Genomic DNA, 17,304 nt, shown 5'->3' on the forward strand with positions numbered 1-17,304 from the left:
AAATAGATTTTGAATCCAAGATTTTTTTTAAGATTTATAAAGTGTGAGATTTCAAACACTGAATTGTAGGCTTTACTTAGTCATTATTTCTTTATTAAATGATTTTTTCCTTCTAAGGCTTATCTATGTTTATATTTTTTCCCTGTTTTTTCTCCTCTGTGGCTGTTCCACTCCCATATTCAGAGAGTAAGTGTGTCACACTGAACTGACTGGTTGTGTATGAAGGAATGTTGAATGTTGTATTGCCGTGTATGTGTGTGTGTGATGCCTTGATTATTCTCTCTCCTAATCAGCCACTGATTGCTAACTTTAGTCCTTCTAGGTTTTTCCACTCTACAGACTGCACACCCACTTGGAACTAGATAGACAGAGTCACGTTTGAATTATTTTTAGCAAACTCCTTCATCATACTCATATAGTCCTAATTAATCACATAATCCTAGAAGTCTCACGATTCCTACGTCATTTCACATTCCACGCATTCATACCACATTCACTGACTCTGACAGCATAGCAAATTGGTTATGTCAGTAAACACTGTACGTCCACGCAAATAGTTTCTAACCCTTTTAGTTTAATAAACACAAGAGGCACATAAAGATAAAACATTTGAATAAGGAGGAAGTTTCTATGGGCGACAATGTAGACTGCATGCTTTAAGTGCCTTTATAAAAATGTAACTGTAAAATGGTCTTGATGGTTTAACAATGCGTTGCTATGTGATCTGAGAGCTTGATAATGTGCAATAATCTGCTGTGGTTTGTCTTACCATGCTTGACTCTTGGGTTCTGCCTCTACATATGTACAGCAGTTTCTTAAAAACTGGCCCACGGTAAGATTTGTTTAGACATACAGAATAAAAATCTATTTAATAACATTCATTAACATTTATTACTATTTATTTGCCATTGCATTTCTATATTTTAATAAAGAGACTGAACAAATGATGTACCTAACATGCTTAATGCCTGTCATCATTTACTCACCCTTATGTTGTTCCAAACCTGCATGACTTTTTTTCTTCTGCAGAACAAAAACAGTTTTTATCCATATAATCAATGGGGTCCATTGCTGTTTTAGACCCCATTGATGTGTACTGTATGGATGAAACGCATTTTCAAATTATCTTCTTTTTTTGCGGTTCTTTAGAAGAAAAGTAATACAGGTTTGACAACATCAGGCTGAGTAAATAATGACAGAATTCAAATTTTTGGGTGAGCTATCCCTTTAATAATATTTTAAAGAACAATTTTAAAACATTGTGATGATACAAGATGTTTAGACTTAATTTACCTGTCCTGATCAATCTCTATCCACTGTTGTGGGTCTGCAGAGCTGTTCATGTGAGCACAGAGCCTGAGGTAGACGTATGGGAAATCCTCCAGAAGTCTTCACCATCAGAGTATGAAAAGATCGCCTTCCAGTATGGAATCACGGACCTGCGGGGGATGCTTAAGAGACTCAAAAAAATGAAAAAAGAAGAGAAGAAAAGTGCAGGTTTGTAACCTTGTTGAACTTAGTTAACTGTACAGGCCACTCAAGTGGCATATACAGTGGGTACGGAAAGTATTCAGACCCCCTTCAATTTTTCACTCTTTGCTATATTGCAGCCATTTGCTAAAATCATTTAAGTAAATTTTTTTTCCTCATTAATGTACACACAGCACCCCATATTGACAGAAAAACACAGAATCGTTGACATTTTTGCAGATTTATTAAAAAAGAAAAACTGAAATATCACATGGTCCTAAGTATTCAGACCCTTTGCTCAGTATTTAGTAGAAGCACCCTTTTGATCTAATACAGCCATGAGTCTTTTTGGGAAAGATGCAACAAGTTTTTCACACCTGGATTTGGGGATCCTCTGCCATTCCTCCTTGCAGATCCTCTCCAGTTCTGTCAGGTTGGATGGTAAACGTTGGTGGACAGCCATTTTTAGGTCTCTCCAGAGATGCTCAATTGGGTTTAAGTCAGGGCTCTGGCTGGGCCATTCAAGAACAGTCACAGAGTTGTTGTGAAGCCACTCCTTCGTTATTTTAGCTGTGTGCTTAGGGTCAAATATATGAGTGTCACAGCAAAGGGTCTGAATACTTAGGACCATGTGATATTTCAGTTTTTCTTTTTTAATAAATCTGCAAAAATTTCAACAATTCTGTGTTTTTCTGTCAATATGGGGTGCTGTGTGTACATTAATGAGGAAAAAAAATTAACTTAAATGATTTTAGCAAATGGCTGCAATATAACAAAGAGTGAAAAATTGAAGGGGGTCTGAATACTTTCCGTACCCACTGTATACAGTGCCTTTTTTCACGTTTTGTTATGCTGCTGCCTTATGCTACTTTTTCCACATCAATCTAATCTCCATCCACTATAATGACAAGGCAAAAAACTGATTTGTGACAACTTAGCAAATTTATAAAAAAACACACAAAAAAGCCCAGAAATAATTACATTGCATAAGTATTCATACCCTTTTCTGGGACACTTGAAATTTAGCTCAGGAGCATTCCAATATCGCTTGTAGATATTACTACACTTCGAGTGGAGTTAACCTTTGGCAAATTAAATGAAATGGGTATGATTTGGAAAGGCACACACCCCTCAACAAAAGGTGCAAAACTGCTTAAAATGCATATCAGCGCAAAAATCAAGCCCTGAGGTCAAAAGAACTGCCTGTAGAGCGGAGAGACAGGAATGAATGTTCACAGAAGCATGCAGTCTCCATTATCCTTAATGGAGGAAGTTTGGAACAACCAGGACTCTTACTAGAGCTGGCCTTCTGGCCAAACTGAGCAATCGATGGAGATTCTTGGTTGTGACCAAGAAGCTGATGGTCACTCTTGAGCTCCATGATCATATATGCAGTTGGGAGAAACATCACTGAGAATCACTGAGAAACAACACTCCACCGATCTGGGCTTTATGGCGGTGTGGCCAGACTCAATCCTCAATCAAGACGTGGGGCTGTCAAGGTGCTTCAACTAAGTACTGAGTTAAGGGTATGAATAGTACTTATCAGTTTTTCCTTCTTAATAAATTTGCTAAGTTGTCACAAATCTGATTTTTGCTTTGTAATTATAGTGTATGGAGTGTAGATTGATGTGAAAAAACTAATTTAAAGCAGTTTAACATAAGGCAGCAACATAACAAAATGTTAAAAAAAGAATACTTTTGCAAGGCACTGTAAGTCATTTACTAATTTGACTGTTAGCGATAGGTCAAGTTGCAATGGTAATGGTGAGATATATTAAGTGGATATGAACAGACTATAAATTCCTACTGTCAGTAGTTTTCTTGCTTCAAATTTTTGTTGCTGGTCAATAGAAAACCTCAAACTTCTTTTTAAGCATGCTCATGTGCTGCACATTTCTTTCTAATAGTGGTGAAGTTTCATCTTTATTTTAACCACAGCATTTCTGAGGAAGCTGGACCCAGCCTACCAAGTCGAAAAGGGGCGCAAGATCAAACTGCAAATTGAAGTGGACAATCCAGATGCAGAGGTTAAATGGCTAAAAAATGGACAAGAGATACACCTAACTGGAAGGTATTTACTTTGATCCTTTCACTGTAATGTAAAGAGAAAAAAAATTGAGTCACGTGGGTTATGCATTCTCTTAAAGTAGTAAAAGTACATGGAAAGGATTACAATTAACTGTCTATTTCTTTGACTTCTGACAACACTGTGTGCTTATGGATGGATGGACTGCTCTACCTGCTCTCCACTGTCAACTCTAGCAAGTGAGTGGAACTCAACAGTATGCTTATGACAAGATGTAGCCTAAACACAATCAGCAACTTCAAGGCTTGTCTCTGTGGGGTTAGATGTTTCAAACAGTCTGTTGACTATACACAGGGACAGTTTTCTGAGAATATATAGCTCTGTAGACACAGATGCCAGCTGTGCCAACAGATGGAGGCTGTCAGATGTTTAAGGACTCAAATAACAATAGAACAAAAACTATCCTCAATGGCTAAAATAATATCTTTCAGTGACCTTAGTTAAATAAAACCTTTTGTAAAAATACATCTTGTGAACTGAAGAATCTTAAAACGAGTCTTGTCGTATGTCTACAATTGTCTATTATTTGTTTGCCACAATACTTTTGACATTGTCGTCATATCAAGGTTTTTGGTGTTAAACAAGTGTTTTGTTCATTTTCTCATATCTATTGTTTATGTGTTTGGAAGAGCCTCTCCAACATTGATACTTTGTCCCCATCTAGAGAACAACGCTGGAACTGCTACTAAATAATTTCTCATCTTCCTACAGGTACATCTTTGAGAGTGTAGGCAACAAACGCTTCCTCACTATCAACAACTGTACTCTGGCAGATGATGCTGCTTATACGTGCATGATTGGAGAAGAGAAGACTGTCACTGAGCTCTTTGTTAAAGGTATTTAACTTGCACAGACAGAGATCTCTGAGAAAAGACAACATTTTACAGACAAGTAAATATTTTATATTATCTTATATTACGTTAAGCATTTTTTATTTATATTAGTTGTATGTAATTTTAAAAAAATCTCTCTCTGCCTTCAGAGCCTCCTGTTCTGATTGTACGTAATCTGGAGGATCAGATGGTTATGAAGGGAGAACGAGTAGAGTTTGAGTGTGAAGTGTCTGAAGAGGGGGCTCAGGTGAAATGGTAGGTCTGTCAACATGCACACACTCGCTTTTCCCTTCCATTAGTAGTAATACATTTTCCAAGACATATTTTAAAAACGGAGTGTCTATGTACTGTAAGTGCAAATAGCCCGCCTTGTTGGCCGAGGCTGTAAAGACACGCTAAATATAAGTTCCATTGGCTTAGATACACGTGCTTTTTGACGCGATCGGCCGGAGTTCGATCCGCCTTTTGCCGAACTTTTTTCTCATTTTTCAAACCTCATATCACATCGGAAAGGCATTTATTTTCAATAAAAATTAAGGAAATAATCAAAAAAAGTTGAAAATTAAGTAGGCTATCGGGTAGGGTTAGGGTAGGTGTAGGGAGGGCTTTATTGTCCCAATAAGGTGGCATCCATTTAATAGTTTGAATTAAAATTATAATTTACACTCAATACGTTATTACTGGTACTGTTTTATAATGTACTACAACACTGAGGTGCACTGCAGATAATTGCCACTATTTGCAATAAGTAGTATAAATAGCAGAAAATCCTGCTATTTTAACATAGTGTAAATAGAATCCATCGCTATTTGCACTTAGTGTAAATAGCATCTATCGCTAAGAAAATATGCTATTTTCACTTAATAAAAATAGCATCTAATTGCTATTTACACTTAGTGCAACTAGCTGCTGCCTTTTTAAAAAAGGCCTTTCAGGTCATGTGCATCCATAATGAACTTGAAAAGCTGATATCTGTACTAAACTGCATTACACCAAAAATATCAAACAAAACCAAAGAAGAGTTTAGAAAAGGTGACCATTTCTCAAGCTGTCCTGGACAAGTCAGAGTCCTGGCATTCCACAGATGTCCAGTAGATGGCATATGTGTTTCTTTTAGCATTGCTGGCTGGCTGGTTGGGTGAGTCACACTGACTGACAGATGGTGGTGCATGAGTGAGTGCTGGTTCTGCCATAGCTGTAGCCAAGGCTCTACATCACTCTGGGCTGTAAATGATCAGTGCCTGGAAAAGGTCATAGCAGCCTTTTAGCACCTCACAAGTGTCCTAGAATGGAATGAGAAAGTCACTGGTGGTTTATGGCATCTGAATAGCGGATGACTTTGATGATTAGAAAAAGGCAGAAGTAGATACTGTTCCTAGTACTGGAACGCCACAATGTAGGACTTTATATTACAAGTGTAATGGGGTAATTATAATGTAGTGTATGATGTAGAGTTGCATCGCTTGCAGATTGGCATAAAAGCTCATGGATGCATGAGAAAAGATTAGCAGCTATCAACTTAATATAAATAGTTAGTCCTTTACTATGTCAGCCATTTGATTTATCCCATTTGCTCTCACTACCCTGCAGTAATGCTCATAAATCAAGATTTACATTTCACAGGTTATTATTATTGAGTACACCATGGCAATTAGCCATTACAGTACCTTCAAAAATGTTTTTTTTTCTTTCATAATCAGGTGCAAACCTTCTTGGAATTTCCCCTTGCTTTTGTAATTGAACATCTTTTCTGTCATAGATTTCTTTCCAATTGAATTTATGCTGACCTCGTATTGTTAAATTAAAATGTCATAATCGATCTTGTGGTGAAAACTACAAGACTTCTCTCTGGTGAGATATGCCAGACTTCTCCAATCATTTAGTCTGCTTAAACCCCGCCCCTCCACAATCGACTGCAAGCTCACATTCATTTTTGAGCAAGCTCACATTCATTTTGCTGATTCTATCAGCATCTCAAAATCCAATCAGCAACTGATAACTGATGGACAGAACCAAGTTCCACCCTACATTTTTTCAAAAAGCCGTTTCACTCACGTCACAACTGTACACTACAGTACTTCAGTTTCATCGTCATTGAAAATCTGATAAACGCAAATCTCAATAGGGTCATTCCAGAGGTCCCTGGCTAAATTTTTTTTGATTTTGTTAATATTTTTCTTTCTGTAGAAAGACAAACATAGTGATTAAAACCAAAATATTAAACTTCACAGATGCATATTTACTGAGTAGTCCACAATTTTATAGAGGAAGGTCAAAATGACAAGTTTCACCTGAGATTTGGAGCCAAATTAGAGGGGTGTAAAAATTACTTCAGAAAGATGGCAGCATCATTATTTTATTTTTACACATAGATTGAAAGGTCTATTAGTCTATTAATCTGTTGACTTCTGCAATTGTTGTTTCATTGTATGCTAATGGTGACAGTTCAAAATGGCAAAAAGCATTTCTTGTGTTTTTTTTTTTTGCCTCAAGTTTGCATGCCTGTAACTCAAGAAGTATTAAAGATATCTTAATATCCTATATCCTTTTAGATTCTGGTTCTTAACAAACTTTCCTTTTGGTAACTTCATTTTAAAGGCCCTCAATGGTTCAGTCCCAGAGATATGGAAATCTTAATGCGGCTCCATGTGGCTTTGCATACAGCTGATACTTTTTTCTTTTAAAGTGGAATATCTAAAAAACAAAAAATGTTAAAACTAGAAATGTATCTCATTTTTTTCTATCAGCTCTATTGCACAGAGTATACCTGTCTGAGTGACATAAATATTATTTTTCTAAAGTTATCATGCCTGGAACTCTAAAAGTATTCAAGATATCTTAATTTCCTTCTAGATTCTCATTCTTAATAAACTTTTCTTTTGGAATCTTCATTTTTAAGGCCCTATATGGTTCAGTCCCACGGATATGGGGATTTCAAAGCTCCCCCATGTTCAAATAGTTGAATTTACCTATTTTCAGTGATTGAAAACCATTTGCATCAACAAATATTAATACCAAACTTCTGACCTGTACAGGGAGAAAGATGGTGTGGAACTCACCCGAGATGAGTCCTTCAAGTACCGCTTCAAGAAAGATGGATGTAAGCATGTCCTTATCATTAATGATGTGACCAAGGAAGACTGTGGACACTACCGTGTGAAAACCAGTGGAGGGCAATCATTAGCAGAGCTCATGGTTCAGGGTAAATATCTGAATTTGGAGAGTTTCAAGGCCTCCTATATTTGCAAACTTCTGTCCCCAGCCACAGATGTTTTCAGATCTGTACTGTAACTTATTGAACAAATTCTGCCCTTGATAGTGGAAGGGATGGAAAAATGATATAAAAAAGTACTTTGCACATATGGCAGTCATTTAGGTTTCACACTTGTGGCCATGTCATTCAAACTTCACCTCTCGTCAGTTTAGAAAACATGACCACTGACACTTCTGTACAAGGTTACCACTCACAATGCCCACATGCCAGCTATTGTTAGACCGCCTGACCCATATATTTGAACAGGGCAGGTGACTCTGTCTGTTCCTCCCTCACTCTCTCTTTCTGTCATTGTCACACACTGCTCCGTCTCTCTCTCTCTTTTATTAGCATCTAAGAAAGATTTATGACTCATTCCCTTTCTCTCCCATTTCTTTTTATTGTTTTCTTCTGCCTCTTTCTCACTTTCTCTTCTCCCTCCTTCATTCTGTCACCTATTCTGAGTCTTCAAGCATGTATAGCACTTTACAAGCAAACTGATACCCAGGTATGTCTGCTACCAGTTTGTCTGGGCTTTTGATCAAGTACAAGAAGTGCCAAGAAAAAAAAAAGCTGCCCAGTATTACTGTAACTCTACCATCCCATCAGTGGGATTGTTCCCTTTCTTGACCCCACCTCTCTTTATTATCTTAAAGGGAATGTTCACCCAAACATGAATACGTTTCTCCCATGCATGTTGCAGTAGACCCATATGATTTCTTTCTTCAGTAAACCACAACAGACAGGATATTCATGCTGTTCTTTTTTTATTAAGTGAATGGTTTTTGGTCATGTGTGATGACAGTGTTCTCTTTGACCTCTGAATTTTAGAGAAACAGCTAGAGGTGTATCAAAGCATTGCTGACCTGACGGTGAAGGCCAAAGACCAGGCTGTGTTCAAATGTGAGGTTTCTGATGAGAATGTGAAAGGCATCTGGTACAAAAATGGAGTGGAGGTGAAACCTGATGCCAGAACTCATATCACACACATTGGCAGGTAAGTGCACATGTGTTACGTAAATATGAAGTTGGAGACTTCTTGATGTCTATAAGCAAAGTCTATGCTTTCACCCCTCAAATGAAGGTTAAACAAGCATGGTAAATCATGCATGTTAGATTTGGCTAAACTGAATGTAGCTAGACAATGTAAGTAACTCAACCCACAAAAACACTGCCAAAAGCAAAGCAGCTCTAAAAGGGGTATAAAGTTTAAAGTGTAATAAAACATTCTATTCATAGTAAAATATTAGTAAAGTAAAATTTAAATAAAATTTCACAAAAACATGTCTAAAACACCGCAGTATATTGTAACTATGGTAATTTTAGTTTTTTTTTAGGCGTTTTGGGGTTTATTTCACTGTACCTTCATCCAGTGTTCTTTTTGTTCCCCTTGTTGTAAAAGTTGTCAGAAACTGTGCAAAACACTTCAGTGCCTGAGTAACATGTTTGAATGATTCAGTCTGAATCGTGAACCTGTTTGATTCATTCTTTGAAAATAACCTATTCAAAAGAATGAATCACTAGTTCTGAATCAAAATAGATCAACAAAACTGAAACTATCGAACACTATTGAACAATTGTCATTGTCAGAGAAAATGTAGCGTTATAACGAGTGCCGACGCCAGGTCCCTTCTCAATAAATTAAAAGATACAGATTTAAAAAATATGGATGTTACAACCTCTCTTTGTTTTTTTGTTTTTTTTACTACTTCACAGTTTTGAAGTATTGTGAAGTTGCTTTTTTATTTATATTTAGGATTCATAAGCTGACCATTGATGACGTAAAGCCAGAGGACGAGGGTGACTACACCTTCGTTCCTGAGGGCTATGCCTTCAATCTCTCTGCCAAGCTCAACTTATTAGGTACATCCTTTTGTTTAATTATTACTTTAGAATGTGAGTTTAAACTACTCTTTAAAACCAAAATCTGTGCCATTGTTTTTCAAATTATTGTGCTTTATCTTTACAGAGGTCAAGATTGACTTTGTTCCACGGCAAGGTAATAATAAAAACAGCATTAATATGTCATTTGATGTGTTTCTGGGAACTATGTTAAATCATAAATATTGGAATAAAAGAAAATAACCATTTTTTTGTAACACCTTATTTTTGAGAAATGTGTCGACATACTTCTCTTTTGTTTGTGTTTTTTTTGTTTGTTTTTTAAAGATCCTCCCAAGATTCATCTGGACTGTATGGGCCGCACCGCTGAGTCCACAATCTTGGTTGTGGCTGGAAACAAACTGCGACTAGATGTACCAATTACTGGAGATCCTGCCCCCACTGTGGTTTGGACAAAAAGAGAAAAGGTAGGAGCGATTCATTAAATTTCGTCTGGTATCGATTTCTAACAATCCCTGTCTGTGCGAATAGGTCTGGGCTGTGTTTCCCAAAAGCACTGTAAGCCTAAGTAGATCTTAGAAACCATTGGCAGTAATGATCTGTAAGATCTACTTGCTTTTGGGAAACACAGCCCTGGTCAGTTACAGCAGAACACCAAAACCTACACTAAACTTTTCCTTTAGAATGACATTTAGTTAGAAAATCTTTTTTTTTTTTAATGTTTTTTAATTCATCTGCAGTTTGTGGTATACTGTATGTGTGTACTGTAATTCTTTACGATTTGCCATGTTGTCCTGCAAATGTAACAGGAGATCCTTCATCTGGGCTTCAGAAGCCTTGACAGGTAGGTATTGTAACATCTCCCAGCCATAACCAGAAAGTCTTGTCGAGGCTCACTGGGACTGGGAGTTTTGGGAGTTTTGAGCTGAAATGGAAGGTTGACAGTTAATTTTCTCACACTTAACCTCTGACCTGGTTGCCATGGCTTCACAGCTTCTGCTCTGCTCATGTAGGGTAGCTTTAAGGAGGGAGAGTCGCGTCCTGAACCAAGGCATACATGGACAGTGAAGAACGGTGAAGTGAGTTTAGGCCTTAACAATCCCGACTTTTGATTGGTTGTTCAGGTGCTGACAGACTCAGATGGGCGTGTTCATGTGGAGAGTACCAAAGGCCATTGTATCTTTACCATTGAGGGGGTGGAGCGTCAGGATGAGGGAGTGTACTCTGTCATTGTACGCAATCCTGCTGGAGAGGATACAGCTGACATTAATGTCAAAGTTGTTGGTAAGCTTTTTTAAACCCCATTACCACGGGTACATTTCCCAGCTGTTCTCTGGTAGGCTGAAGTTAGGCCCTTATTCATTATGGGCCATGTTGCAGCTCTCTTTTGTACACTTCAGAACTGCACTAAAATGAAATGCATCAAAAGGCCACAACCTAAACTGTCTACATCTCTTTCTGGCTGTTTATTATCACTTTGTGACTGTGTGTATTGCCTTCTGGAGGTTTGCAATATTCAAATATATAGAAGAGAGTTGCCATTTGAGAGCAAAATGTCTTTGATGTAGCTGTATATTAGCTGTACAGAAGAAATGGTGTGACTGTGCTTTTAATGTTTTACAGATGTGCCAGAGCCACCTGAAGCTCCCAGAATCCTTAGCGTCGGTGAAGATTCTTGTATTGTCCAATGGGATCCCCCGCTCTTTGATGGTGGCCAGCCAGTCATAGGTGACTTAATAATAATAGTACACAGTATTACTACAGAGCTATCTATAGCGTTACTATAAGTAGTTCATATTCTATTTAGTAAATCTTGTTGACATCACATGTTCCTAAGAACTATGAATGAATTTTGCTCAACCACTAACTTAACACAAACTAAATCTAATTTAAAGTTAAGTGAAGGAGCCTACATATTATGAAAAAGCTACCTAATGAAAAATGACCTAATAATATTGCTGAAAATCCGCTTTTAAATGTGCACTGTAGAGGAAGTGCATGATGATAACAATGTTCTCTTAATGTCTTTCAGGTTACGTTCTTGAAAGGAAGAAGAGAAAGAGCTATAGATGGATGAGACTCAATTTTGATCCTTATAAAGAGACCACATATGAAGCCAAGAGAATGATTGAGGGTGTAGCCTATGAAATGCGCGTTTACGCAGTAAACGCCATCGGCATGTCCCGCCCCAGTGCTGCCTCCCAGCCATTTGTGCCAGTTGGTGAGTTCCACTGCTTTGATTTATAACTTTGCTTTCGTAATAGGGACTCGTTTGTTTCCCCTACTTTTCTTTAAGCCTCTGTTACAGATATTTAATTTTAATATGCAATGGCTAATCAGGAGGATAGCATATGCTGAATGCCAGTTTTATGGATTGCATCCACTTCTTTCATTGTGATATCTTGTGTTTTAATATTGCTATTTTTTGGAAAGATCCAAGATCTGGTTGTCAAGTAAAGGGATAGTTTAGCAAAGCGAAACAAAACAAAACAAAAAAATCATCCTTTAATCGCCCCTCACGTCGTTCTTCTGAGGTAACCAAAGAGTTTCGGTTCCCATTGTGTTCCATTTTATTTTTTGTCCATACCGTGTGAATCAATGGGAACCGAAACAGTTTGGTTACCAGTATTCTACAAAATATCTTCTTTAACAATCCACAGAAGAAAGAAAGTCAACGTCATGAATGTCATGAGGGTGATTAAATGATGGCAGAATTTTCATTTTTGGATGAACCATCCCTTAAGGGTTGCTGTTCCTCTCCAGACACATAGAGCTATTTAGCCACATTTTTTCATTCATCTAATTGGTACAATCAACAGGTTGTGTTCTGTTAAAATGGTCTGAAAAGGTCCGTTTCAGTTTAAACAATTGACATGTTAATGATGTTCTCGCATTCATTTTTTGCTCATCGTTAACATAATCTTTTAGTGAGCTGCGTTGAAAAGCATTGCTATCTAGACTGTTGTCTGTTACAAGACAGCTGATTAGGAAACTATCCATGGCATCCTTCTCTATAAATAATGGCATGTTAGCACTTTGCAAAGCTGTATCTACGGCATTGTCAAAAGAGAGGAGGGGGCAGGACACTGCACTTCCTTTGTTGCTTGCTTGTCACCGTCACTGCGCCCAGAGAAGACCACAGCAGGTGTTACAGAACAGACAGACACTTTTCAGGAGGCTCTACTTGTAAAACACACCAGACTGAAGTGATCCAGAGACAGAATGACCAAACCGATGCTCCCCAAGACTGCTGAGAAGAAGCCAGCTGAGGCACCGCCGGCTGAAACACCACCGGCCGAGCCAATGCCCGATGTGCCAGCAGAAACCAAAGAGCCAGAGCCAGAAGCACCGGCTATGCAAGAACCTGCACAAGAGGCCAGTGCTGAAGCTCCTGCACCCCCAGCTGAGGAGGCAACTCCTGCTCCTTCTGAAGATGGAGCTTCTACAGCAGAAGCAGCACCACCAGGAGAGGAAGGGGCACCATCTGCAAAAGCACCTCCAGAGGAAACTGCCCCCCCACCAGAACTGGAACCAGAGCCTAAACCTGTTGGCAGTAGGCATCTATTTCTAACAATCTTTTGTGGAGATTATTAATACAGAGATTATTATACCAGTCTCCATGACATCTTTATATATATTTTTAGAGCTGTCTTTATGCATCATTGTCATTAACTTATTTCAAGAATACACCATAGTGGCATAAAACCTAAACCAGTTTGAAAATACCTGTCCACATGTAATCAATAGGTATTGTATTAAGCTTGGGTGTTGATATGCTTAAGTTTGAGCATGTAGGATTTTACTATCTGCTTGTTAAGTCTGACGTCACTGTTTCCGGGTCCAAATCAGATGCCAAAAGTAAACAACAAATGGTGCTAATATATACTTACAGTGTGTTGTATTATTGTGTTACAGTTGTGTCCATACCGAAATCTCAGTTGATTAGACAGCGATTCATCACTTATGAATCGTTAAAATATTGTTGTCTGGGATGCCTTGAGCCTGGAGACTGTAGTATAGACTGTGCGTTTTTAAAATCTTAGCTTTAATGTGTGATATGAATAAACCGTGCTCATAAATACACTGTTAGCGATTTCTGTAAATTACACAGTATTTAACTGTAATATGAACTGTACTTTACTGTATTTTAAAGTTGCATTATGGGAAATATCCTCTTGGCGCCATTAAAATACAGTATTTTTCATTTACTGTAAATCCAAATACAGTAAAAAAAAATGAGCGCGAAACCTGACCAATGACAGAAAGGCTTTTTTTCTGCTTGGAGAAAGAAGAAGAAGAAGAAGAAAAGGAAGACGCACACACCTCGCAGCTGCAAATGTATGTACAATATTCCTGCTTTTTCGTTACATATTTTATGTCAGTGTAATTTCTTCTCCAGCCTTTGTGAACACCTAAGATGACACATTCGTGATGGTAAAACACACGGAATGTCCAGTTAGTAACTGTAAAAACTATTTTAGAGTGAAGTAATCATTTTCAGGACAACTTAGTAAGCATAAATGTGATTTTGAGAAATCTGTGTCGATAATAACGTTACTGCGCTTTCTGCTGCTGTGCCAGATGTGAATAACGTTACTGATGCAGCTGTCCTGGTGTTGATGGCCCACTTAAAAGAATGATTGCTATAACTGACACTTAGAAAAACTGTGTGTGTGTGTGTGTGTGTGTGTGTGTGTGTGTGTAGGTCACAACAACTCTGGCAGATGCAAAGACCAGGCTTACTTCTTTCTACTCCAAGGCTGATCATGCTTGGTAAGATCTCTTAGTACATGATTTAGTGATGTTTAAGGGATGATTTTTAAAAGTAAACATTTAATCACACTTTATTCATGGCTCTCTATGTTCCTTAAGATATTTTTCTAAGTTTTCATATCTTAATACAGTTAAAGGAATAGTTCACTCAAAACTGAAACTTCTGTCGTCATTTACTCACCCTCATGTTGTTACACACACGTAAGACTTTCGTTCATCTTTGGAAAATAAAGCTAAAGCTTTTATTCACATACAAACATTAATCATCCAAATACATAGAGTACATCAAATCAAAGTAAACAGAATCTCACACATGCTTGAGAACCAATTAGGTGTCTTAAACCACTCGAATCATATGGATTATTTTAACAATGCACCTTTTATGCACCTTTTGAAGCTAAAAGAATTTGGTTGCCTGGATAGACAAAAATTAAGACAGAATATTAATTTTCATTTGTGTTCTAATAATGAATCAGTTTTATGGGTTTTTAACAACATAAGATTTTCATTTTGGCTGAATTAATGCTTTAAAAAGTCTTTACAAAGAATGGTCTAATGAATTATTTCTTTTATGTGAAGGTTCATTGCGAGGATCAATCCTGTCAACAGCACGTGCTCTGCAAAATTCCAGATCAGCAAAAGAAGTGGGAAGATGGTGCAAAGGAGAAACTCTGGCCTGAACCCTCATGTGTCCTCCTTTATTAAGGAGTTTGTGTATTTCAGCTGGCAGCTTTGAAAAAAATAGTCCATGCTTCTTGTGTGTAACAAAAGTTTGAGTTCTTTTTGAAGATTCACTATCGTCACTATTCACTATTATCATAATATGTTGTGCTTAGGATAAATTTTAAGAATTTTTTCTAACTATAATAGTTAGAATAGTATGTAATGTATATAATAGTTTATAACAATGTTTTGTTTGAGTCGTAACTGAATCTGTGAAAATATTAAAATGTTATTGCAAGGATTACAATTAAAAAATTAAAAGTTATACAGTTGTCATTGCTTATTTTCAGTTAAATTATATATATATTTTTTCAATACGTTACTGGAGAAAAGCATAAAATTACCGTATATTTTACAGTAAAAACGAAAAGTACAGTACACATACTGTAAATACATTTACAGCAAGTTAAATGGTACTGTAAATATTAATACATTATTTTTACTGTAAGTTTAATTTACAGTAAGTTACTGGCGAACTGCTGCCAGTAAGTTACTGTAATTTCTACAGGAAATTTTTAACAGTGTAGCTGTTGAGTATTCTTAATTGAAACAAGTAGAGACTTGGACCCGGAAACATTACTTACGTCATGATTTAACAAGTGGACATTAATATCATTGTGTGTATGGTTGCATCTAAAGATGTGGTTACATTAATGAAATGTTGCAGGCAAAAAACATTAAATGTCAGTAGTGTAACGATGTATGAAGCACAGTTCACACAGAAGTCACTTCCAAACCAAGCAGCGTTCTGTTGGTCAATGTGGCAAAATTGCATCTTAAATTCGATGCAAAATCTGTGTGGGGAAATCTTTTGCTCTCATTTACGATTGCAAATTCCTAATGAAATAATTTCAACATGAAAATTTACAGAAGAATGGTAAATGTGATGAATGCACCTTAAGGCCTGAATAAGCACAACAAGGCAAAGCCTGATCATTTTTACACTGTTTATTTCTATTGGCCTCATATTTAGAGCTATAAACAGTTGTTTGCATTTCAAGGAAAAGTAATTGAGTAATTTTTCCACTCTAGATAACTTGGCTAGATATGAATAGATGTTCTTGGATTTGGTGCAAGTTCACAGTCTTCGTAAATACACAGCTTGACCTGGTCATTGCCGCTTAAATATGGCACAAACATTTTAGACTGAAGCTTGCTTGCAAATCACAGCAGACAGCATGGATATCTTCAGGAGGCCCTTATCACCACTGCACAAGTTAAAACTCAGACTCATTTAAGCAATGTTGGTTATTCTTGTCAGTAATGAAAGGCTCTCTGTGAAGGTAGTCTCAAATGTAAGTATAGAGCTGAAGCTCACAAGACTGAGGTTGCTTCCATAGTTTCCATGGCTGCTTAGTTTAGTGACAACGCTATGCTCTTCTCACATTGTTCAGTGGGACTTTACTGGAAACCACAGTGACAAGTCCAAGTAAATCCAGCCATGTATTAAACAGTCTTCAGTACTATCTCTGTCTCTGATGGCTTAGTAACAGTATATAAGTGTAGTGTAATATAGCAAATGTTGCACTTAAAATACATCATATGCACAAGGCTTTTCCTTGCTGTCAGCTGACAAAGCAAATCTCTACTCTCTAGTACATCAATTTACATAAATTTACTCCAGCTGCCAATACAAAGGAAATGGTACTTGAACAAAACTTTATACAAGAACATATTTTCTTTGAAGTGAAACACACTCATTTGTATCAACGTCCTGTCCACAGCTCCTACCAGTGAGCCTACTGGGCTGTGTGTGGATGACATCAGTGATACCACCATCTGTCTGAAATGGAGGGCTCCAGAGAGAATAGGCTCAGCTGAACTTGAAGGCTATGGGGTTGAGTACTGCAAGGAAGGCTGTAAGTGTGTTTGTTTGAGTTTTGTACTTTGAATATGAGATGGTTTAAAGATTCATATGTTTGACAGAATTTCTTTAAATGTGACCACAAAACCAGTCATAAGGGTAAATTTTTTGAAATTGAGACAACTATTTGAAAATCTGGAATCTGAGGGTGCAAAAAAATCAAAATATTGAGAATTGTATTTTATGTCGCCTTTAAAGTTGTCCAAATGAACTTCTTAGCAATGCATATTACTAATCAAAAATTTAATTGTAGTATATTTACAGTAGGACATTTACAAAATATCTTTATGGAACATGATCTTTACTTAACCCTCTACCGCATGGTGTAGCCATATGGCAACATACTCTGTGTTCATTTCCTTGCCACTGTCTCTTTAAGAGAACATTCTCGTTTTTTTTGTTGGAAAGAGAAGACCTTAGTTTAGCCAATGATGTGCTTTGATTAAGTCACATGACA

General features: G+C 37.2%; 1 protein-coding gene across 1 annotated transcript in view; it reads left to right on the forward strand.

Moving 5' to 3' along the window:
* The window catches only part of mybpc3 (myosin binding protein C3), a 37,101-nt gene that overhangs the window by 8,652 nt on the left and 11,145 nt on the right, over positions 1-17,304 (forward strand). Inside the window, 16 exon segments of the mRNA XM_016502104.1 lie at positions 184-186; positions 809-832; positions 1,334-1,497; positions 3,412-3,544; positions 3,736-3,738; positions 4,271-4,395; positions 4,542-4,647; positions 7,428-7,594; positions 8,477-8,642; positions 9,402-9,508; positions 9,615-9,644; positions 9,815-9,954; positions 10,612-10,771; positions 11,111-11,215; positions 11,520-11,708; positions 16,708-16,842. Of these exon segments, the coding sequence (XP_016357590.1) occupies positions 184-186; positions 809-832; positions 1,334-1,497; positions 3,412-3,544; positions 3,736-3,738; positions 4,271-4,395; positions 4,542-4,647; positions 7,428-7,594; positions 8,477-8,642; positions 9,402-9,508; positions 9,615-9,644; positions 9,815-9,954; positions 10,612-10,771; positions 11,111-11,215; positions 11,520-11,708; positions 16,708-16,842 (1,757 nt within the window).

This window comes from Sinocyclocheilus anshuiensis, unplaced genomic scaffold (assembly GCF_001515605.1).
Source record: "Sinocyclocheilus anshuiensis isolate Anshui unplaced genomic scaffold, SAMN03320099.WGS_v1.1 scaffold154, whole genome shotgun sequence".
NCBI lineage: Eukaryota > Metazoa > Chordata > Actinopteri > Cypriniformes > Cyprinidae > Sinocyclocheilus > Sinocyclocheilus anshuiensis.